Source organism: Protopterus annectens, chromosome 5.part0 (assembly GCF_019279795.1).
Source record: "Protopterus annectens isolate FY-2018-M chromosome 5.part0, PAN1.0, whole genome shotgun sequence".
NCBI lineage: Eukaryota > Metazoa > Chordata > Ceratodontiformes > Protopteridae > Protopterus > Protopterus annectens.
This window is the reverse complement of record NC_056735.1, coordinates 1,744,700,570-1,744,725,686: the sequence shown is the minus strand read 5'-3', so window position 1 is coordinate 1,744,725,686 and position 25,117 is coordinate 1,744,700,570. Positions and strand designations below refer to the sequence as shown.

Here is a 25,117-nt window from a genome sequence, read left to right as displayed (position 1 = left end):
GATGCACTTTTAAAGTCTGCATAGTAAAGTAACAGTTTAATTAAACTGGATGCGATATCAAGTTTTTCCCTTGGTGAAATGTTTGATCTGAAGTAGGAACTTCATTTGTCAGCAACCTGTGGGATACGGATCCGATCTCGGATCCGAGCCGGCAACTTCTATCATAGCATAGATCCGAGCTCCTAGCTCCTCCCCCTACCCATAATCCCCAGCCTACCCTAACTGACCCCAGATCTAGTTTGCCGCTCTTCAAGCAACATCTAGGTTCAGAGCTCTTAGCGTATGTGTGAGAAAAAAGTTTTTTATTTCTTCTTTCTGAGTGACTGATTGTGTGTGTGGTAGGTTTACCCTTTTCACTAATCTTTTTATTTTAGCTTTCAGCTTAAATTTAATTTAATTTAAAATATTTCTCCCTCCCCCGTTGGTCGTAGCGTGTGACTGAGTGTTTGGAGCCTAGTGAGTGTGCTTTACTACAGTAATGTAGGAGGCCCCTAAAGCCATTTTCTCGAAATGCACCGAGTATGGTCACAAGCTTTCACCGGCTGATGGCCACACTCGATGCGTTAGGTGCCTTGGGGTTGAACACCTCTCTTTGGGTTGCGCGATTTGCGTGGCGTTCAACCCCAGGGCACTCAAGGATCGAAGGTTGAAGCTAGTTCTGGCGGGCTTTCTACCCCCAGACTCTGCTTCGGCCTCCGGTACTAAAGTGCCCACTACCCCCCCGGTAGCGGTCACTCCTCCCTTCCTCCGACTGGGACTCAACCTCCCGCTTCGGCTCCGGAGGATAGGGAGGCCAGGAAAGAGAAGTGGCGGGAGAAGCACCTTAAGCGGCGGGCCGAAGACTCCTCATTGGCCCCGCCCGCCAAGAGGGCTTCTCCATCAAGTCTTCTCAATCTCCTCCTCCTCGGATCCGATCCCCTTGTTTCTCCCCGGGACCCGAGGAGGAGGTGATCCAGTCCCCGTCAAGGTCATCGAGGCGACACTCCAGGTCTGCCTCGGTGGCCTCTTCGAGGTCCACTTTTAGCATGTCTGATGCGGACATGGACCGGATGATAAGGAGATTCATCCAGGCCCAGATGCAGATGGGAGTGCTCTTGCCTCCCCCCCCCCCCCCGGGGGGGGAGCTCGACCCCTTTTTTTGCTCCTATAGCTCCTTCTCCGACCCACATTCCGGGTTTGGAGCGCTCTAAGCCGAGCCACGTTGGATCCGGGGGTAGGTCGGAGCAGACTGTGCTGGGCACGTCGGCTCCGACTGCTCCCTCGAGTTTGTCGGATGTGACCTCTAGGAGCCGTGGGCCGAGCTTCGGATCCGAGGGATTCGGTGTGCTTTTGGCTCCGTCCCGGTCTGAGCACACTGGTCCTTCGGATCCGACGTTCTCGGCGCCGGGTCCGATCCCCGCTTCGGATCCGAGTGGGAGTCGGATCTCGGATCCGTCACAGACCGGCTCCCCCTCGGCCTTCACTGCGGTGGAGAGGCCACTGTCGAGTGCTTCCAGGCCTCCGGTCCTGGCTTCGGCTCCCTCCCGCACTCCTTCTCATCTGGTCCTGGCTCCCCTCATCCGGCCCTCAGGGCAGCCTGCCTCAGCGCCTTTAGGAGTTCCAGTGGAACAGGATACAGCCCGTAAGGACTCCTCTGACAGCCCCCCTGAGGAGATTCCTCACAAGGCAAAGTGCAAAAGGAGGCACATGGACTCCCCTGAGAGTCTCACTGAAGATATGGACTTGGATGAAGGGGAAGGCTCCCCTAGGTCACCCCCCGAGGATGTCTCCTTTGGAGACATCCTGGAAATGCTCAAAATCAGGGGTGGGTGGTCTGCCCCCAAGACTTCCTCTGATGAGTCCGTATTCCTTGAGGCAGGACCATCTACGTCTTGGATGTTCCCTCCACCCGACCCCCTGGTGGATCTCATATCCTCTAGGGCTTGGAAGGAACCGGACACCATATAGCCGACCCCCAAGCGTCCAGACAAAATTTTGAGCCCCCCTGCAGAGAGATCACATTGGAGCAGAGGTCCCCTTGTGGATGCCATGTTGGTGGCTGCTGCCACCAAGAAAGAGTTGGCTCAGGAGAGCCCCACGGTTCATCCTTCGAGCAAGGAGTCTCGCGCGATGGACCGTCTTGGGAAGCGGGCCTTCAGTTCAGCGACCTTCTCTATGAGGGCCTTGAACTACATGGCACACGTTATTCGGATGCAGCGGGATCTAATTAAGGAATACGCTGCTTCCCCCCCCCCCAGGGTCCATGTCGGAGGGAGACAAGGATCTGTACTCCTCCTGAATGGCCACCCTCCGCTCTATCTCTTAACACCTCTATGCGGCTGTTGTCTCATGCTACGGAGGGAGCCGCTAGAGCAGGTGGAGTCGGGCTTGTCATGAGGAGACAGGCCTGGCTCTGTCACTGTGACATCTCTGAACCCTTTAAGGCGTCGTTCGCGAATGCCCCTTTTGATGGTTCTGCACTGTTCGGCAAAACCATTTGCAACACTTGTGTCCAGAGCAAGAAAGACAGGAAGACCTTGTCTGCCGTCGGAGTCCGCTTCTCTGCGACCCAGAGGTCCTTTTCTAAGAACCAAAAGGGTCAGAAAAAGATGTGGTTCCAAAAATCGCATCAATCCCAGTCTGCTCAGGACAACCAGTCCTCTCGTGGCAGAGGAGGACAGGGAGGACGCTACCCCAGAGGCAGAGGGGGTCCTAGTAATTTTGGGTCCAGAGAACCGTTCTCTGAGAAGTCCACGCAGAACCCTGAGGGGTTTCCCTACTGCTCCACTCTGGAGGCAGTCGGGGGCGTTTTTCGAGGCACCTGGCAAAATGTGAGTCCATAACAACGGATCGCTGGGTGCTTTGTATTATATCCAGAGGTTACCAAATTCCCTTCATAGTAAACCCCAGAATCAGAAGCCTTCCCGACATTCCACCCAGTCAGAGGAAGGCGGCTGCTGCAGAAATTCAGCAGCTTCTACAAAAAAGAGCCATCAAGCCCGTCCCCCCAGATCAAGTCGGATCAGGGTTTTACTCAAGGTTCTTTCTGGTGCCAAAAAAGACTGGGGACTTGAGGTCCATCCTCGACCTCTCTCTCCTAATCCTGGCGCGGTACCCAAAGAAAAGTTCCGAATGGTCACGTTGCAATCCGTCCTCCCCTTATTGCGGGAGGATGACTGGTTGTGCTCTATAGACCTCAAGGATGCGTACTATCACATTCTAGTGGACAGGCGTTCCAGGAGGTTTCTCCGCTTCCGGCTGGGAGTCAGTCACTTTCAATTCAGGGTCCTCCCCTTCGGTCTCACCTCAGCCCCCAGGGTGTTCACCAAGGTCCTAGCGGTAATAGCGGCCCACCTGAGACTCCAGGGAATTCAGGTCTTTCCATACCTGGACGACTGGCTCCTCACAGCCCCAACAAGGCATCTACTTTGTTCATGCAGGGACTATTTCCTCAGTCTGGCTCCACTATTAGGATTAACCATCAACATGATCAAATCCTCTCTCATCCCTACAGAGGTGCTGGATTTTATAGGGGCGGGACTGGATTCCAGACAGATGCTTGCGTTCTTGACTCCAGATTGGCTTCGGAACCTGATGTTGCACGTGCAGGCCATCCTTCAACTGCAATCTCCTTCGGCAGAATTGATCCCGAGGGCCCTAGGATCTATGACGGCTGCAATCCCTCTGCTGCCTTTGGCCCGGTTGAACATGAGGGTTCTGCAGTGGACCCTCCAGGTACAATGGTCCCTGTCTCGCAACCCCCTGTCTCACCCCATTTCCTTAAGCAAGGTTTGCAGAAAATCTCTTCTGTGGTGGCTCCAGTCTCCCAACCTCCACATGGGACGTCCCTTCTCATTACCTCCGCCAGTCGACACAGTGACCACGGACGCTTCTCGCCTGGCGTGGGGCATTTTTCAGGCAGGACAGTCCAAGGCACATGGAACGACGTAGAGACCTCTTTGCATATCAACGTCCAGGAGATGAGGGCGGTGCTTTTGATGTTGCAGGCACTACACAACTCTCTTCCGGTAGGGACTATTGCGGTACAGACAGACAACATGTCGGTAGTCTGGTACATCAACAAACAGGGGGGAACCAGGTCTTGCCCCCCTTTGCTGCGAGGCCATGAGAGTGTGGGAATGGGCAATTTCCATCAACCGCTTTCTCATAGCAACGCTCATTCCGGGACGGTCCAACATTCTAGCGGACAGGCTCAGTTCTACTATCCTGACTCCTTACGAGTGGTCTCTCAACCACCGAGTCGCAGAGCAAGTATTTGCCCAATGGGGGCAACCTTGTTGCGATCTTTTTGCCTCTCCTTCAAACACTAAATGCAACGATTACTTCGCTCTGATCCCCCTTCCGGGGGAGTCCCCGAGAGACTCCCTAGTTCATGCTTGGCCTCCCGGTCTGCTTTATGCTTACCCTCCTCTTCCCCTGATGTTGAAATTATTACAGAAAGCCAGGCAGCTGCGGAGCAAAATGATGCTCATTGCCCCATTCTGGCCTCGTCAGACGTGGTTCCCTTACCTATGGTCTCACCTAGTGTATCCACCATGGATTCTGGCTCCCATTCCGGATCTCATCTCTCATCCTCTCGGTCTTCCGACTCCGAACCTGGTCAACCTCAAGCTGACGGCTTGGTTGCTCCAGTTCCACTCCTCATGAGGACTCCTGGGATTTAATCACCGGTCAAAGCCATTCTTGTAGCAGCTCACAAGCCTTCCACCAGGAAGGTTTATCGGAGTAAGTGGAAACGCTTCACCATTTGGGCAGAACACCATCGATTAGACCCTTTTACAGCCCCGATATCATCTGTTCTAGATTTTCTAACCTCTCTCTTTCACCAGGGGGCTAGTTCTTCCACAGTCAAGGTACAACTGGCAGCAATCTCATACTACCGTGTGGGGCAAGAATCTGGCCCTCTTATCACTTCCAAACTGTGTAAGACCTTCCTCAAGGGTACCTTCCTCCTTAGGCCCCCAGTTAGAGGTGGTTACCTCCATGGGATTTATCCTTAGTCTTGCAGGCCTTGACTGGTCCCCCATTCGAACTGGCGGCCACGGTTGTTCTCAAATTTCTCTCTTGGAAGACAGCCTTTTTGGTGGCCATAACTTCAGCCAAAAGAGTATCGGAATTGCAAGCTCTTTGTGTCAAACCACCATATCTGGTTTTTCACCCGGATAGGGTTTACCTCAGGATCAATCCATCCTTTCTACCTAAGGTATCTTCAGAAGCGAACATCAATCAATCCATCAATCTCCCAGTGTTTTTCCCCAACTTTCACTACAAAGGAGAGTACAAGCTACATTCCTTAGACGTACACGGACAACTATGTTTTTATATCCATAGAACTGCTGATCATAGGCAATCCGATCAGTTGTTTATCTCCTTTGCCAAAAGTAATTTTGGAAAGTCAGTTTCTAAAGTTTCTCTCTCTCGATGGATCTCGAGTTGTATTCTTTTAGCATATCAGAGCTCGGGGAGGCCTGCACCTCTACTAGGGCCGTTGCCACTTTTGCGGCCTTTCAAGCTAGGGTTCCACTGGATGACATTTGTTCCGCAGCCACTTGGGCTTCATCTCACGCCTTTATCAGCCACTATAAAATAGATGTTGTTTCCCGAGGTAGGGCGTCCTTTGGCTCTGCGGTGCTCCGGAATATCCTTCCATGAAGGCCACCCAAGATTTAGGTAGCTGGGGACTCTGTCCCACAGGTTGCTGACAAATGAAGTTCCTACTTCAGATTAAGAAGTTATGTACTCACCATAACGTTCCATCTGAGTAGGTATCTTCATTTGTCTGCAACCAACCCCCCCCTCCTTCCCCCTGACCGATATGATCGTTCTTGTGTTATTAGCATATGTTCCCATTGGGACACTTTTTATCTGCTGTGCTATGGGGCAAACTTGATCTGAGGTCAGTTAGGGTAGGCAGGGGATTATGGGTAAGGGGAGGAGCTAGGAGCTCGGATCTATGCTATGATAGAAGTTGCCGGCTCGGATCCATATCCCACAGGTTGCAGACAAATGAAGATACCTACTCAGATGGAACGTTATGGTGAGTACATTTCCTTTTTTTTAAATACGTTATTAAGTCCTTGCAAAATTTAAGCCACTTATTTCTGTTTTTGTCTATGACAGAGAAATGAAGGTCATCACTTGTGAAATTGCATGGCACAACAAAGAACCGGTGTACAGTGTAGATTTTCAGCATGGAACTGATGGACGAATTAACCGACTAGCTTCAGCAGGAGTGGACACAGCTGTTCGTGTATGTTTATTTTTCTTGCATTGCTATTTCAGGTTTAGTACTGGGAAGCAGATGTCTCTCTAATTTTTTTTTACTTCCATTGCAGATTGTGTTGAAAAACATAATTTTACTTTAGTTGAAACATCAGTTTGACTGTATTTTAATGTTTCTCTGATGTAAGCAAGTTGAAAATGCTGATTCAGTTTTATTGTATATTCATTTGTTCACTTGCTGATTATTTGCTTATTTCAGTTCAGGATCATGGGAGAACTGGAGCTTATTGTAGAACTAATGCAAGGCAGACAAACTAATCCTGAATTGCCTCGGTGTATTGTAGGACCCACATGTGCGCACACACATGCACACATTCTAACATGATATGCATACTTCTGGACAATATTGAGAAATGCCTGTTCATCTGCAGCATATGCTTGCGTTTCTGGATGAAACCAGACTTACCTGGTGCAAATGCATTTAGAAATCTGGAGAATGTGCCAATTCTGCAAAGAAGGTAACCCAGCAAAGAGCCAAACAAGGTAATCAAGTGGTCTGAGGCAATAACATTAACTTGCACCACTGTATTATTTGCTTGTGTTTTAGAAAAAAATGCACAGTATTGTACTGTTTTTAACATGCAAGATTACATTTTATATTGCGTCTCGAATCTGACAACTTTTATCGAGGAAGATGTGGCAGTCTTGAATTACATTGTGATTTGATATATGACGATAACTGAAATGCCAGTTATAGATTGTGTAGAAGTAATTGTATTAGTTACATAAGAGTGGTGAGAGTTTTTAAGGGTTTGGAGGTTATCCAGGAATATCATGTACAGAGCTGGTAACAGATAGGGTGGTAGCTGATTTTTAACTGATTTTAAGAAGTGTTCTTGTCTTATTGCTAATGGGATGGAATTTCAGAATTTAGTGAGGTGGTGGGAGAGTTGTGATTTGCCAGCAGAATTGTTTGGTTTGGATATATTGACAATTGTTTGGTTTGGATACATGTAATGTGTATTTATCAGATGAACATAATGGCCTGGAGGGGGTTATATGAGGTTGGAGACCTCATCTTTCCCACACATAGGTCCCTTCAAATTATTTGTGGGTTAATCCCAGTTACTCTTGTGACAAAAGGGAGATACTGCCAGCCCAGTTATCTGGAATTTTGTAAATAATTATGTCATTCGTGAATATGAACACGATTCATTTAAGATGTTTGTGTTGCAAATGTATTGGAGCTCTATGTCATATAAGCTGGTTTGTGCAGACGTGTGCTGAAGAAGTATTTTACTAAGTGCTGTTTGAAATGTATCTACAGTGTACACGACTGGAATAGAACAGAAATATACATACACCATTGTAACTGTTTAAATGTATATATTTTAACAGGGGAAACTGGAATACAGAAGATTAACTTGCAAAACTTCAGAAAAATAGCTGAAATTAAAGTACTTTATGGATGGGCCATAAAATGATGTTATCTTTCATTCAGTGCAGCAGCAGACACAGTTTCTGTGCTGAGACATTTTCTGTATTGTCTTGGAAGTGTTTCATTGTTTTATGACTTCTAGGATGTGCAAAGATCTGAGGAAAAGCCCTTGTGTATGCATTTTCACATCTAGATGCTAAATACTGCCAGCTTTCAGCAGTGGTGGTTTTACCTGGTGTAGGCAGATGATGAGAAATTATGTCATTCTGCAAGCTGTCCCAGCAATAATGTTTGAGATATTAATTTAAGAAGTCTCAGAGAGAGAGAAAGAGAGTGCATTCTTTATTCTGTCTTTGACCTGGCGACATCAACTATAGGATCCATTCGCCACATTTGCCTTGCTGCTCTAAGTGTAGTAGAGTATAGTAATTGTCTTAGATATAGTCAGGAATATAGCAAAGCTTCATTTAGATGTTTTTCTTTATTTGTTTAAGACTGCCCTGCAATGTTTAAATATTTCCTTTGATTTTTTAGCTCTAATGTAACTGTAAATATATACAGAGTATTTTCTTGTTCTTTTAATATTTATTATTGAATATATTTAAACCTTTCATTTTGGCTGGTCTGTCTAGACATATTTAAGCTCTAAGAGTACTTGTATATTTATTTGATGACACTGTGTAGGCCACTCATAGCCTTGCTCTTGTTCAAACTGCTATTTGTATTGATAGTACCATTACACTGTAAGATTGGACACCCTTTGTTAAGGGCCTTAAAATAGCTGATAAGGAGTTGGCTGGTGGCAGTTATAACTACCGTATAGTCTGGGCAGAAGGGGGCATAGGTAGTAAACCAGTGCCAGCCTTTCCCAGGTGTGTGTGTGTGTGTGTGTGTCTGCTACTTGGGCAGGGGCACGAAGCCCTGGTTGGACAGAGAGGGTACTGGAAGACTTGGCTTGGCCACTCAGCTAAGATCTCAACCCTGTAATTGTGCCAGTGGGGAATCTTATTGGGAATCTGGAGAAAGAGGGAGAAACCAGCCCTGGACTGACTGTGGTCTCTGTGTGCTCTTAAGAGAAATTGCACTTGATGCAAAAAGCTGCATCTGGAAATGGTGTGTGTGTACCTATCATCCTCCCAATGTACTTCCCCCACTGGTGCTAATGGTGAGGATTGAGGCTGCTTGATAACTGGTCCACTATTGGGGCATCACAGCTGTAATTGGGGGTAAGATTTAATTATTGACCACGGGATTGGTAAGGCCAGTCTAACGCAGGACAGGATAGGTTAATTCAAGCACCAAAAGGAAAAGCAGCTATGCTTAAAATGGCCTACAAGAGCAGTTAGCATATTACTTACCTGTAAACTTATAAGATGAATGTGTTTTTTCTTGTGAGTAGGAGATGTAATCTGTCCATCAGAGATATTCCTTTCAAAGTACATCCTTTGGCCATGCATTTACTGATGGACCTGATGGTCTTTTGGAGATTTGTTTATGAACCAGATGGTCTGGACATTTGTTGGCCCTCTGTAGTGGCTTTTTCTTCCTGCCATCATTGTGTTAGTTTGCTAGTGTTCGTGTGCATAATGGGGTCTTTTGGAATATCTTTGCTTGGCATGATTGATTGTGCCTAGCCAAAGAGGACATCAGCTGCCTTTAAACAGTAAAGAAATGTATTTTTGCGTGCTTGCTATTCTCTTTAGATGGAGTGTCCTATACATTTTCATGAAGTGTGTATTCCCCATCTGTGAAGGGCATCTGTCACACTACCTGTTTGGCTGCATGCTGTGTAATTTTGACCACCTTCAAATAGGGGTCACGTACCATAGTGAAAAAGACCTCTTCCCCTCTCCCAATGAGTAAGTACCTACCATCTGTTGTTACTGTCTTTGTACACAGTTCTGACTCTGTTTGGTAGATGGGTTATTGTAGTTCTGAATTAAGATCAAATAAGATATTCAGTAGTAATAGGACTGACTGCAAGTAGGGATATAGAAAGGAGACAGAATAGAGCTGGAATTTACTGGAGAAAATTAGCAAAGAAACTGTGGTATTGGGAGCAATTTAACTAGTGAGGAAAATGTAATAGAGAGGGTTGAGACCAAATAAAGGCTTGGACTGCAGGTTAGAAGATTGCCTTCTCTACCAGGGATTGTCAGTGACTTTAGGCAGAACAAAAGGATTAGGGGGGATGCTAAGTGAAAGACAACCTCTTCTGGGTGTTTAATTGAGTCTTGAACAGAAGAAAAAAGGGATAATTAGTCGGACATATAAATATTGCTTGATAACTAAGATTCAATCTTGGGATGTTTGAAAAGAATGGTGAGAGAGAATGGAAGGGGAGTTTACAAAGGAACAATGGGTGGTCAACTGTGTCTCACAAATATGAAGCAAAGTCCTAGAAGGTTTAGGATTTGTACTTGGAAGTGTTTCATAGGTATTTTTATACCTTAGTCAGACTTCAGATAATGTTTCCTCAGTCAGTTGGCAGTTGCAGGTGTGATGGGAAAGAAAGATGTAATTGGGAACATGTCTTAGGGAGTGTAATGAATTGATAGATTTAAAAAAAATCATTACAGTACTTTTGCAGAAATGTTGGGAAGCAAATAGTTGTTACGAAAGAAGTATTTATTTTCAGCTTGGAAGTACAATCTGAATTGCCTAAACACAGTAAAGCCTTACTAAATTTAATGTGATTGGTTACTGAAAAGATAGTAGCTATAAAATTAAAATCAAAATCTATAATAAATGTAATTGAAGTATTGAAAATTTTAATTGATTTAAAAGAACTGGAGTGTAGGATCCTTAGAAAAGGAAATGAGCAGGTTGCATAGAGTGTTTATTGTCTATCTGGAGCTAGACGCGCAGTAGCCCACAGGCACTGAGGTCACTGCACCACAGGCACCAACATGATTCTATCATAGTTCATGTGGGTGTAAATGATCTGAGGCATACCTCACTGGACTATATGGAATGAGACATTGTGGATCTCTCTTGAGTATGTGTCACAGGCACATGCCTTGCATTGAGCAGCATTCTACCTTCACCAAGGGTGATGCTGCAGTATGAGCAGAAAATGATTGATTTTAATAATTGGCTTAGTTTCTGGTGTCACTCTATGGAAATCCAATATCTGTTGGCATGGGAGAACATGGTTAACGGACTATTTTACTTTGCCCAGGGATGGTCTGCACCTGCCTTCCCCTGGGGCTTTCAGATATTGGCTAAATCTCTATCCATCCCCTTACAGCCCTTTGAGGCAATGTCAAAATGACAAAACTACCAACCTAAAAAAACTTAAAGTAACCTTACAGTGTTACTGCTCAGTGCTAGCAGCCTAAACAAGAAACTCCACAACATGCATGCTCTCTTTACTCTGGAAAATGTAGACATCTGTGTTGTTACTGAGACTTGGTTTAAAGCTGCAGAAAGTACTCTGGCAGTGGAAGGCTGTAGTACCTTCTACACATTTAGACTAGCAGCTGCACAGTCAGGGGCTAAAGCTTGAGGTTACTCAATGTATGTTAGCAGCAAATGCAACTGTAGGTTGGTTAAACAGGACGATGGTTTGGAATTCTTCCACATCCAAGTCTCCATAGAAAAGGTTCCCTACCATGTACTGACTAGCTACGTTACCCCCTATAATCCACGAATCTCACAACTCTTGCCTAGACCTAGAAGCACTCGCCATCCAATCAAATACCCAATTCATCGGAGGCTTAACTACCCATCTATAAACTAGGAAATATACACTGCCTCTAACTCGCAGGCACAGTGTTTCCTGGACTTTTTCAGCATAAACATCCTGGACCAGATAGTGCAGCCTCCAACCAAAGGATCAAACATATGGGATCTAGTACTCGCCAACATGTGAGAGTATTGCACACCCCATCTCTGTCATGTCCTCATAGGTGAAGTTGGACCACAAAGCTCGCTCTCTGTCTCAGAATAAAATTCAACCTGGTATACCCAACTAAACATGTAACAGCTGGCGTGTAGTTTGCTTTAGTATAGCTCTTAGGTGATTGTCAAAATTCACGGCTCCCCCAAACTCTGAAAACATAGTTAACTGTGCAGAATTATTTACAGAAGTCCTGTATAAACATGTATATGACTTCATTGAGGATGTTGTACCTACCAGAAATAAGCCCAGATTTAACACCAAAAACAAACCCCCACTGGTGGAATCTTTGCTTTAACAGGCTATATAACAAAAGAAAGAAGTTCTGGCCAAAATCAGAAAGAGCAACTGTCATAGAGACAACTAAATAAGAAACCAAGAGGTCTAATAAGGGCAAGCAAGGCCAAATAAGAGGTTAGGATAGGCTCCTAAGTTAAGGGCAATCACAAGGCCTTCTTCAGCTATGTCAGCAGTCTTAAAAATAATACTCGACTGTGTGCAGTACTGGTGGTAAATGCCACAACCTTCACTGACCAGGGTGACATAGCAAATCTACTGGGTGATAAATTTAGCTGTAACGTCACCCCCAAACCCCCCCACTACCTCTTGTGAAATCCCTTCTAGCATATCCTCCCCCATCTGTCAACAAGGAAGAAGGTCCTGGAGGTGCTTGCTAAGGCCAAAAACATTGGTTCAGTGAGCCCTGATAATATCCTCTGCTGCTTCCTAAATAGCGTACAACATGAAAAGTTCCTCATGTAGTCCTGCTAGGTCAGCTGCAGCCTCAAAACAGGTTATGTGCCTACTAGGTCAGCTACAGCCTCAAAAGAGATCATGTGCCATGTGAATTGAGGATTGCACTAGTTATCCCATCTTAAGTATGGACTGTCAACTCACCCTGGGAACTGCAGACCCATTAGTCTGACAAGTTTAATACGGAAAACCATGAAACAAATTATCTTTGAAACTATCAACAAGGACATTTAGGATGGACCCAGTGTCTTTAGTTTGCCAGTTTGGCTTTAAGGGAAAGTCTTGCCTACTTAAGGGAAAGTCTTGCCTACTTAACCTGGTAGACTTCTTTGAGAGGGTTACAATGGCTATGGTTAAGGGGAAATGGTGCATACTGCCTATCTTGACCTGGCCAAGGCAGTTTATACATTACTGTACTCTGATATTGTTGACAAGCTTTCAGAACTAGGCATAAATCCCCATATAACTGGCTGGATTGTCAGCGGGCTCACAGATAGGACCCAAGATGTCAAGAACAGTGAGACCACCTCCACCAAGAGACTGGTCTCCAGTAGAGTACCCATGGCTTGGCTCTGTGTTGGGCCCACTCCTGTTTGAAATCTTTCTCCAAAGTCAAGGTTAATGTCAAAGGCCTCTGGCTTATCAAGTTCACAGATGACTGTAAATTGGGAGCTGTCATAGATTTACCCATGGCAACAACATTCTAAAAGAGGGTCTAACACAAACAAATGTGTGGTGTGAAAACCACAGGTTAAAATTCATTGCAAAGAAATGCATTATAGTGCCCTTTGGGAAATTGTCCACCCAAGCGAATTACAGCATTGATAAAATGCCCTAAGAGTTGATCTGACAGTTAAGGATCTGGGAACATGTATATACTATAATCTGGTGTTCAACCAATATGTAGCCAAGGTAGTAAGAAAATCATTCTGTCACCCAACTCATAAGCAAGGGTATGACATTCGGATCCAAAGAAGTAGTAGTACCACTCTACTTGGCCCTATCAGATCCATTATTTACTGCAGTGCCCCCTTTTGGCATGTACCTAGCTAGGCACTTGCAATAGTTGGAATGCCATCAAAGGTTCCTCACCAAGAGATTTCAGGGTATGAATAGCCTGTTCTACACAGATTGCCTTAAGGGTCCTATCTCTGAACTTTTTTCTCCTACAGGTTATTGGGAGACTATCTATGCCTAGCATATAAGGCATCATCGGATCCAGCTCACTGTGATGGATTTCTTGCACATCCACAAGACAAACAACACCAGAAACGTTAGATCCAAGGGCATAAACCTTGTCTGCAACATAAGTAGAACCTGCTAGAGAGGACTGATTTGTGTCTCAAAGGATTCCACACTAGGGAATAAGCTCCCTATCTATGTAAAATAGATTTCATACCTGACCTTGTTCAGACGAAATATTGATAATTGGATAAGAAATTGCAAATTCACCCCAGCCTGCCCACCCATTTCTCCGATGGACAGAGTTAGACGGTACGTGAATTAATCCACGTCTGACATACTACCCACAAACATAACCCTTAGCTACCTCTTTAATAACGTACCCCACCATATAGGCATCGTGGTAGCTCTGGAACAAACCTGGGTTGGTTTGGGTTACATGGCTAGGCTTGTAAAGACCCTGGTGGTCGTTATCCCAGTATGAACCTATGATTAATGTTCCATAATAATATTGACAGTGTAGTCATTATGACAAGAGGTTATTTTTCCTGCCTAGTATAAACAACAGCTTTTTTAAATGTCTTTTTTCCAGCTTTTGTATTACATGCACCCTCTGTTTGACAGGTTGATCTTTTATACAGTTTCTTGTCATCTCCATTTGAACAAGACTTTATTTTAATGAAAACACTCCAACAACCCTCCTCATAACCTATTAACTTAAAACAATCGCACAAAATAAGCTTAACCCTTCTGGTAAGAACAGTTGTCCCAATTGACAGCTACAAACACAATTGTCCCAAATTGACAGCTACAAATACAGGCATAGCCTAACTTAAAATTAAGGTTATCCATACTAAGATGTGTGTTACTGCCTGTGCTCTTACTTAAACTAATTGCTGTCTGTTTTTGTCCAATCTTATTCCCCTTCCAGATGTGAAAAACAACTTGTTTGTTTTCAGATACATTAATGCTTAGTCTAAAAGTGCTCTGGCTTTTACTGCATGCCAGTCAGCTCATTTCCACAGAAACCTAAGAATAAAATGTGCAGCTGCCCTCAGCAGCAGACCTTTGAGACTTGACATTTATTTGTTACAGGAAAATTTTTCATTACATTTAGTGTTCTTATTTACTTGCTGACACAAAAAGCTTTTTTAGATTAAGCCAAGGGCCATAATGTAGACTTTCACCTATGCAACAATAAGAGGAAACGTATCAACTCTACTTACTTTATAATATGTGGACTTTTACACCCCATCTCCCACCTCAATAACACAAGATTACAGCATATTAATTTAAAATGCTTTTGCAGATCCTTTTGTTAAGGAAATTTTTCAACAACATTAGGCTTTACTGTTTTTGTATCTCGTTACTTTTAACCTTTCTCTAGGTTTTTCTATATTGGTTTTGTAGGTCCGTGTTTGTTCCTGAAGTATTTGTACCTGATCTACTTCCTAATCATACAGGGAGCTTGGCAGCTTCTGCCTGTTGGCTATTCATTATCAGATTCACTGCTGAGTCTGTCTTCATAGTTCTCAATGTACGTGTACAAATGCTGTTCATACCTCTTCTAGTCCTGTTACTATATCTTGACTATTAGTATACCTTATTTTGCTTTTGGTGACGGGGTTGCTTGTTCTTTTTTGTAACCATTCTTGAATGACAGTTTTATTAATCCTTTGTGAATTGTTCATAGGTTAGATGTACTTTACACTGGTTTATCTTGTAGATACTGCCACACAGACCATCTTGGTGACCACCTATTTTTTTTTCTTTTGCATTTTACTTATGACTCTGTCCTAGATGTAAAGGAAGATGGACCAGTCCTATCAAATGAAAAAAAATTATGCACTTACTGTAGTAGATGTGTTGGGTTAGGCCCATCTTCCTTTACAAGCCCTCTCTCCTTCTCCCTCCTTTTGTCACTTCATTGAGTATGATGCTAATAAGGATGTTTAAAAACAAGAGTACCACAAAATAAAACTGATAACTGTTGAAACGTTTTTTTCTCATTTGTATAAATTGTACAGATATGATTTGATTTGGTCAATTTGACAATTACGTAGATTGCACAAGTCCTGCCTTCCCCTGAAATATCACTCCTCCTGAGCATTGTATGCATTGTTCTCCTAGATTTCTTTTCTTTTTTTTCTTTCTTTCTTTCTTTTGTAGTTTACTCCTTCCTTTTTCAAAAGATCTTGACTTTATTTCTTTTATTTCCTTTGTAGCATTCAGCAATTATATTGCACTTGCTTTTGTTTTTGATTTCCATTTCCTAGTAATATTTTTTTTTTCTGGCAGTCAACGGCATTAAACTTAGTACGACCTTTCTGTGTCTATCCAATTCAGTTTCTGTATCTCAGTTGAAAAGTAATTTCTTTAGTTAAAATAATTTGTCCTTCCATATCACCGTTGCAGTAGCCCTTACTAATGGGATTCCCTGACAAGGATAGAACATCTGTCCAGTATACCAAAGCCTTAGGTTTTTGTGCTTCCCTTTCAAGGCGTAAGGCATAAAGGTGATGTACTGGCATACGTAGCTCAGAACCTCTTTGCTCTTCAGTTTGAATGCTTCTTCCTCCTGCTCGTTACCAACCCATATTTCAAATAAGTTCCCCATAGGGGTTTTACTCTTATCTTTTCTTACTTTTTGGGGTTTGTGAGTTTACATGTCATCCAGAAAGAAAATGTCAGTATGGGAGGTGGATTCCCCATAAGGATTGTCATGAACAGTGTCTCTCTCTCTCTCTCTCTCTCGTTTGGGTGCTTATGACCATGCAAAGTGTCCTGTTTCACCAAGCTTTTGTCCCCAAGACCTGACTTAGCCGTTGTCTCCTCCTTGTCTATTTATCTGGAGCTCCAATGTCTTAAATTGTTGGTGCAGGGTGCTATGACAGAATCTTGCTGTCCTGAAGGTCAGCTGCCTGCCAAGGAGGAGGCCAAGAGAGTGTGACTGCTGCTATCCCTACCTCCCCCGGACATTTCTCTCAAGGCTTATGAAAGCCTAGAGGATAGCTCAGTTCTGTCGGATTCCTGTGCCACGACCATATTGGAAACCGGCATGGATTTGATGACTTGCACATTCTGCAGACGTCTGTTCTGGATGTTGAAGGTAAACCTCTGGTGATCATTTCAGAGGGTCTATGGAGAATTCTGAAGATACTAGTGTGGGAAGAGATTCCTACTATGTTGGTTGAATGTAGGTAAGAGTTGGAATCGCCTAGGATGTGTAGGGTGGATATCCCACAAACGAAAACAAAAAACTAAGCACATTTCCCCTGCTTCTAAGGATCCTTGGTGTGCATGGCAGGATTTTACCCAGGGTTTATTTAATGCATTGATGACCTTGAATCCTCTCCAAGAAGTTTGTCCTTGCTCCCCCTTGGTCCTCTACCTCACTCTAGAGTCCGATAGAGCAGGAGTCCTGTGAGGGCTTGGATTCTGGGGAAGAGTCTTTGGCATATTCCTCTCTGATCCCTTCTCACTTGGACTATGGCTCTACGGAGGAAGAATCTATTAGCCCAGACTCTCCTTTTGAAAAACTGTTTTGTGGATATTATTTTTCATATGATGGAGTACTTTAAATGGGAATGTTTTCTGGTTTTTGACTTTCAAAAAAGATGATATGAGCTCCTCCAGATGGAGTTCCCCAAGCCATCTGCTGTCCGCCCAGTCTTGGCTGCCCTTTGATACCTTTTCAGCAGACTGTTTAGCCCCTTATTCTCATACTCCAGCCCCCAAGAAACTTGGGTTTTAAAAGGTGCCCAATGAGTGTAAGTTCCACTACAAATGTCCTTCTGTTGACCCTTGTGTGGTGTCTCTTCTGACAAACCCTCTAAACTTTTGCCTTCTACTAAACTGCTTCCTTTAGATAAGGACAGTAGGGCCTGGAATGGCTGGGCAACAGTGTATACTGCTGCCACCCTGGGCTTTCAGGCGAATTACCAGACCCATATGATCAGGTATATTGTAGCCCTTTCTCAGGCTTCCCAGGCTATCTTTGAACTTTTTGATTTTGGTGGGAAGGTCTTTGCCCTCTCTATTGTGCTTCACTTCTCAAGTAGCCCACTACTCTATTAAATGTAGTTATGATGCAGCTGATGCCCCCTGTAGGGCTGCTGCTTTTGGTTATGTTTTGAAATATTACCCTTGGCGGCTTCTCCAGCCTTTGCCTGATGATATTAAGGCTAAATTTCTGGATGCTCCTCTAGATAATAAGAACCTCTTTGGTTCTGCTGTTGAGTTTTTTTCAGTCTCTGCAGGATAAGGTGAAAGCCCTGCAGGAAATGAAGCATATTGTTCTGCGGTTCCAAAGGAATTACCTGTCCAAATCTGCTTTTGTTTGAAGACAGCCCTGCCTTCCCCCCAAAGGAAAGAAGGGTGATGAGCAGGTTTCTCCTGCTAAGTCTACTCAGTCTCCCACTACCCAGAAACTTTCTTTTCAAGACAAACCAGGTTTTGTTTAACTGTTTGCTTCACATTTTCCTCAGTCAGGTTTCTTGATCTCTGTATTTCTGTCCCTTCCAGAACCCAAGAATCTTCTGTCAGGGATACTTCACTGTGTGGAAATTCCTTCCTCCTTTTCTGAGCATTCCTCAACCTCCTCATGAACAGCTTCCTTTCCTTCCAGAACTACTTCAGGGCCTTCTGTTTCAAGGCAAGAAGTGAGCTGTTCCCCCTTCCTAGGAAGGGCAGGGGTTTTATTCCAGAATGTTTCTTGTTCCCAGGAAGACAATACCTGGATACCCATTCTGGACCCCTCTCAGCTCAACACCTTTCTGAAGATCACTTCCTTTTGGGTGTTACCCTTCAGACCCTGTTTCCTCTTCTTCCCCTGGCTTTCCTGATTTCTCTAGGTCTCAAGAATGGTTTATCTTCACATCCTTATTCATGCCCTCTTTAAGAAGTTTTTGCATTTCTCTGTTTCTTCCTGGCATTTTCATTTCTCTGGTTTGGCCATTCAACTGCCTCAAGACTTTTCACCAAATGCCTTGCTTCTGTGATTGCTTTTTGCAAGATGAGAAGGATTTAAATCTTCCCTTATGTGGATGCTCTCCTTCGAGCTTCTTTCCTTGAGATCTTGCTTCAGCTGTTCCCCTATACTGTTTGTCTCTTGCAAAGCCTGGGGATACAATAAACTTCCAGAAATCAGTCCTAGTTCCTACTGAGGATCATGTGTTTATTGATTGCAGACTTCAAATCATCCGTGTTCGGGCTTCCCTACCTCTTCTTGATGCTCTTTCTCTGAATGCCTTTTTTCAGTCCCTTCTCCCTGTGGTTTCAGTTACAGCCAGGGAGTTTCTCATGGTTCTAGGATTCATGGCTTCCACAATTCCTATGCTACCTCTAGCCAGGCTTCATATGAGAACTACAGTAGTTCCTAAAGTCAGTATGACTCCAACACTGTCATCCTCTAGATTTTCTAGTCCCTCTATTTCCATGTCTCAAGCTTGAGCTTCAGTGGTAGATTCATATCTCTCAACCTGGGACTTTCTTTTCAGCCCCCAGTCACCTGTCAGGAACTTTTTCGTATGCCTCAGTCACTGGTTGGGGAGCTTGTTTCGGTTCCCTCAGGGTTCACAGTCTGTGGCCCATTCATCAAGCTCAGACTGCATCAGTATCGAGGAGATTCCTCTCCTTTTCTCTCTTCAGGCCTTTCCTCCTCTTTCTTCCAGATCCTCTCAAAATCTTTACAGACAATACCACAATGATGTGATAATCAACAAGCAAGTGGGACATGGTCCAACCTTCTTTGCAGGCTGGCTCTTTAGGATAGAGATCTAGCTGTCCAATACTGAGTGACTCTCTTCAGACTGTATAAATTCCTTCAGAACATAACATTGTGTCAGTCTGAGCAGGTCCATAACACAGGCTCACAAATAGGTGTGCCACAGAGATGTGTTTCTGGACATTGTCCATCAGTGGGGTACCCCTCAGGTATATCTTTTTGCCTTCCTTTTGAGCAGACAGTTTACTCTTTTTTGCACCAGTCTCCCAGGTCCCGTGGCCTGGAAGATGGATGCCGTGCCGTTTTCTTGGAAGGGGATGTTTTCTACTCCTTTCCTCCCCTTCCTCTCATTCCGAGGGTCCTTCTTAAGATAGAGCAAGACTTCCCCAAAGTACTGTTTACTCCCTTTTGGCCCAAAGAGCATTGGTTCCCCCTTCTTCTGCACCTACCAAGGACAGTTAGCACAAGGCACCTCACAGGGTGGGCCTACTCACACAAGACAAAGGGGTCTGTCATCCATCCTCACTTTTCCACTCTTCAAGTGAAATTGTGGGTGAAAGGGTTTTGATCCCTTGTAGGCACCTTTTTTCTGAGGGCATGTTTTTGGTTCTACAGGAGGCCAGGAAACCCAGCATTAGGAAATACTGTATGTCCAAATGGAAGAGATTTTCTGTTTAGTGCCTTACTTGTAACCAGGATCCACGTTCTGTGAGGATCCCTCTGGTTCTTTTATTTGTACGAATTGCTACACACTGGGTTAGCATATTCTTCTGTTAAAGCTCACCTTTCAGCTATTTTTGCTCATCTGCCATTGATTCTTCTGACCTCTAAGTTTGATGTCAAGCAATTTCTTAAAGGTGTCCTTCATAGCAGACCTCTCAGGAAGCCTGTTCCTCCCTCCTGTGACCTTAATGCTGTTGAAAAATTGACTGACTCCTTTTGAGCCTGCAGCTTCAGCTTCCTTACAGCATTGTACATGGAAGATTGTTCTTCTTTTGACCCTTACTTCAGCTAAGAGATGTTTGAACTCCCATGCTGTTATGGCTGTTCTATGAAAAATCATAAAAGGTGGGAAGAGGGTGTCTCTTCGCGCTAATATTTCTACTTTGTCTGTTTTTGTTCTGTCCTCAACTAGGTTTGGTTCCGATCCTTTGGATCTGCCATTGCTAAAGGCTGTGGCAACCAAAAACTCTCTAGCTTCTCTTACCCACAGTGCACCAACCCTAATTACCTTGGATCTCGTTTGTCACTTCAAGCAAAAGACGTGGTCTTCTATTTCTCTCAAGTGTTTTTCAGATAAGTGTGTTTTTTTTTTTTTGTATTCCTTACTTAAAAACCTTTCCTATTACTGTCCCTTGCCGGAGTTTAGATCTGTTTCTTGCCATTTCTGGCCTCTATTGTATGTTTTTTGTATGCCATAGATACTATTGTTAGTATCTTCTTCCCTTCTACAACACTGTTTTAGCTCCTTTACCATTGTTGGCATTTCCCCTTCCCCTCTTTTTCTCTGTATTTCCCTGTCTATATTAAAAAAAAAAAAAAAAAAAAAAAATTGCTACTGTTATTGTAGTGTTAACAGTTAATGTTAAGTTGTCTATCTCGCCTTCATTCTTGCTGGATGGGTTCGGAGCCGACCTCGGCTCCGACTCGGCCACTCTAAAGCTCGAGAGTTGGTTCCACCGGCTCGAGGCTCCCCTTATATCCCACAATGCTAGGCGAGAGTTACCTCAGATCTCGTTTGCCGCTATAGCTTCGAGGTTGGTTTTCTACCGGTTCTTGGTGAGTGACTTTTTCTTGCGTATTTAGTCTTTCAAAACCCCTTTAATTTTAATATATTTACTTATTTCCCTTAGTTTAGAGAAATTTTTATCCCCTTCCAAAAAATTTCCGTTTTTTTCGCTTAAGAACCTTAGGTTCTTCCCTCGGGCCTACAGGCCTTTTTCTCTTCCCTAGTGGAGTGTGTGTGTATTATTTTATTTTAAAAATCCTAGTTAGTGATTTTTATTATAATTTAACTTGACAGGGTGTAATTAGTGTGTTTGTGTGTGTGTTTGTTTACACCTGTTTAAAAATGTCTAAAGAAGCAAAGGTCTCCGGATTCAAGAAGTGTGATGCGTGCTGTCAGAAAATGTCTCTGACAGACGCTCACACTTCTTGTGTCTACTGTCTGGGGCCTTTGCACCTGCAGGACTCCTGTGCTGTGTGCCATGGCTTCAGCCCCAGGGTCCTGCAGGAAAGAAAAAATAAATTGATACTAAGAGGCTTACTCAAGCCTGAGGATTCTCTATCTGTTTCAACAGGGAAGCCCTCTAAGGCATCTAGGTCTTCGGCTCCGACTACTGAGCCGAGACCTAAGGTTTCTCAACCTCTGCCTTTATCGGCTCCGGCTGGAGCCGATAAGTCTCAGTCCACAGTTTCTGTGGCTCCCTCGGCTCCGGCCGGAGCCGAGGTAATAGAAGTTCCCGTGTCGGCTCCGACCAGACCTTCGGAGCCGACAACTAGGAAGAGGTCCAGGTCACCATCTCTTGGCTCCGTTCATTCGGCTCCAGGATCTCCCCTGCTGTCTGAATGGAGCCAAAGATCTCACTCCTCTAGGTCATCGAGGCTGTCGGATCATGACCTTCAGAGGGTAGTGAGTCGACTTCTTAAGTCCGAGGCACTGGCCCAGGTGCTTCAGAGCCCGACTCATCAGTCGATGCCTGCCCCGGTCCAGCTACATATTCCTCCTTCGACTCTTTTGAGCTCGGAGCTGGGTCGCGTCGGAGCCGATACAATTGTCTTCGGCTCCGTCGTCGGCTCCGTTTTCTTCCTTGGAAGAATCTCGGCGCCGGACTTCCTTCGTCGGCTCGAGGGGTGAGTGGCATCGGACCCTTGTCCCACCCATCTCCCTCTCGGTGCTTCGGCGCTGGTGAGTTCGGCTCCGACATCGGCCTCGGAGCCATCACTGTCGGTGCCGAGGGGGGTTCTTAGCTTCTCGGAGCGGGGACCTCTGGCTCTGCCTGACAGGGGTGCATTCGAGGTCATGCGGAGTGTGTTAGAGCCTGGCTCTACTCCACAGTCGGCTCCGTCCGCCCCTCCCTGGTGCCTCAGGCTAAGTCGACTCACTCCCTCATCCCGGACCGCAGAGAGCCAGCTCCTCAGGAACCCCCTGTGGGGATTTCATCCTCTTCCGAGGCCTCTCCTGATTTGGCAGAAGAGCCCCCTCGGAAGAGGAAGTGTAAGAGGAAACACATTGACTCACCTGAGTCCATCACATCAGACACAGATTTGGATGATTCTGAGGGTTCCCCCCGTTCCCCTTCTGAAGATGTCTCATTTGCAGACATTCTGGAGATCCTGAAACAGAGAGGAAATTGGCCAGCCCTCAACCCTTCGGAGGACGAATCTGTGTATCTTGAGGCGTTTGGCTCTCGTCCTTCCACCTCCTGGGTGTCCCCCCCCTTTGACCCCCTCATGCAGGTGGTTGCTAAGAAGGCATGGACTGCTCCTGATTCAGTGGACCCCACTCCCAGGAGACCCTCCAAGTTCATAACAGCTCCAGCAGACAAACAGTTTTTAACAAAAGGAGTTTCTGTGGATGCTATGGTGGTAGCTGCTGCCACTAAGAAGGAGCTAGCTGATCCTTCAGTACCTGTCCATCCACCTAACAAGGAATCTAGGTCCATGGACAGGTACGGGAAGCGGATGTTCTCATCAGCGACATTTACCATGCGTTCGCTGAATTACCTGTGCCATTTTACTCGTCTTCAAAGGGACTTGATCAAGGAAGCGAGTGAAATGTTAAGGACCCTACAGCTGCGGGTTTCCAAGATAAGATGAACACGCAGCTGGCTACCCTTAACTCCATAACCAACTCCTCCATGCGCCTTCTTTCTTACGCGGCTGATGGAGCGAGCAGAGCCGCAGGGACAGGTGTGGCCTTACGTAGGCATGCCTGGATGCGGCTATGCAATTTTGCGGACCCCTTCAAGACGTCTTTCACGAACTCCCCGTTTGATGGATCATCCCTCTTTGGTCCTCAAGTGAAAGAAACCTTGACTAGGTGCGAGACTGATGGCAAGACCCTTTCTGCCGTCTGAGTCCGTTTTTCTACTCCTTCCAGGCCTTACCCCAAAGGCCAGAAAGGTGGAAAGATGTGGTTCCGTAAACAATCTCAAGGGTCTTCGCCTGACGACAGAGTCGCTTTCCCGCCAGAGGCGGAATAACAATGGTAGACGCCGCCCTAGGGGCAGGGGGTCCGCAGAACCAGGGCAATCGGGAAGCCTTCCCTGACAAGCCCTTTCAGCATCCCTGAGGTGTTGCCCGACTGCCCATCTTCGGAGGCAGTCGGGGGAAGATTGTCACTGTACCCAGAAGCCTGGCTATCCCTGACTCGAGACAAATGGGTACAGTCCATCATTTCCGAAGGCTATTCTATCCCCTTTCTTCGCTTTCCAAATCAATCAAAAAAATCCCTTCCAGATGTTCCACCCGCTCAAAGGGATCTAGCAGTTTTGGAGATTTCAAAACTGCTTGCAAAAAGAGCAATTCAGCCAGTTCCAGCAGACCAGCAAGGATCCGGAATCTACTCAAGGTTCTTTTTAGTTCCAAAGAAAACAGGGGACTGGAGACCAATTTTGGATCTCAGTGTCTTGAACAGATCAGTCAAGAAAACAAGATTTCGGATGGTCACGCTGCAATCCATCCTTCCCCTTTTGGGCAAAGGAAACTGGATGTGCTCTATAGACCTTCGGGATGCGTACTATCACATCAAAATGAACAGACGCTCCAGAAGATTCCTCCGCTTCAGGCTGGGAACCAGTCATTTTCAATTCAGGGCCCTGCCCTTTGGTCTCACCACTGCCCCCCGGGTGTTTACCAAATGCATGGCAGTGGTAGCTTCTCACCTGAGACGACAAGGATTCCAGGTGTTTCCATATTTGGACGACTGGCTCCTCACAGCTCCCACCAAGCATCTCCTTCTGATGGCCAGAGATTACACTTTTCGCGTTTGTCAAAAGCTGAGTGTTTCAATAAATTGCGAAAAGTCTGTTTTGTCGCCTTGTCGTACTATTACCTACATAGGCGCAAATTTAGATACAATAAACATGTCTGCAAGACTAACACATCAGAGAATAACAGACATTCACAAATTGGTATCACTCCTTTTCAACAACAACAGAATCAAAGCCAGGTTAGTTCTGAAGGTGTTGGGAATTATGGCAGCGGCCATACCTCTGCTTCCATTAGCCAGATACCACATGCGGATCCTTCAATGGATGCTTTTTACTCAATGGTCATACCAGCAACTTCCAATGTCTCACACCATTATGATCACGCAAGCGTGCAAAAATCATCTCATGTGGTGGATGTCTTCCCCCCAGCTCTTGTCGGGAAGACCCTTTGTTCCACCTCCTCCGGTTGCTACTCTGACAACGGATGCCTCCCTGATCGGGTGGGGGGGGGCATTATCAGGGCAGGACGGTCCAGGGCACATGGCAACCAAACGAATGCCACTTGCACATAAATGTTCTGGAGATGAGAGCAGTGCTTTTAGCGTTGCAAGCCCTTCAAGACTCTCTTCCCTTGGGAACGATTGCAATCCAGACGGACAATATGTCTGTAGTGTGGTACATCAACAAACAAGGCGGAACCAGATCATACCCCCTCTGTCGAGAAGCACTCAGACTGTGGCAATGGGCGATTTCTTCTCAGCGATTTCTGATAGCAACGCACATCCCTGAGAAGACCAATCAAATTGCGGACAAGTTGAGCAGAGCTATACTCATGCCTCACGAGTGGTCTCTGAAAGACTCTGTAGTGAGAGAAATTTTTCTCAAGTGGGGTCAGCCTTGCTGCGATCTTTTTGCTACTCCCCAAAACAGCAAGTGCAGAGAATATTTCACTCTATTCCCTT

At 45.3% G+C, this 25,117-nt stretch overlaps 1 protein-coding gene across 1 annotated transcript in view; it reads left to right on the top strand.

Annotated features, from left to right (window-relative positions):
• Window positions 1–25,117, top strand: part of LOC122802411 (chromatin assembly factor 1 subunit B-like) — an 857,184-nt gene that overhangs the window by 160,325 nt on the left and 671,742 nt on the right. Inside the window, exon 2 of the mRNA XM_044072033.1 lies at window positions 6,121–6,250. Within this exon, the coding sequence (XP_043927968.1) occupies window positions 6,125–6,250 (126 nt within the window). The 5' untranslated portion in view covers window positions 6,121–6,124. The remainder of the gene's footprint in view (window positions 1–6,120; window positions 6,251–25,117) is intronic.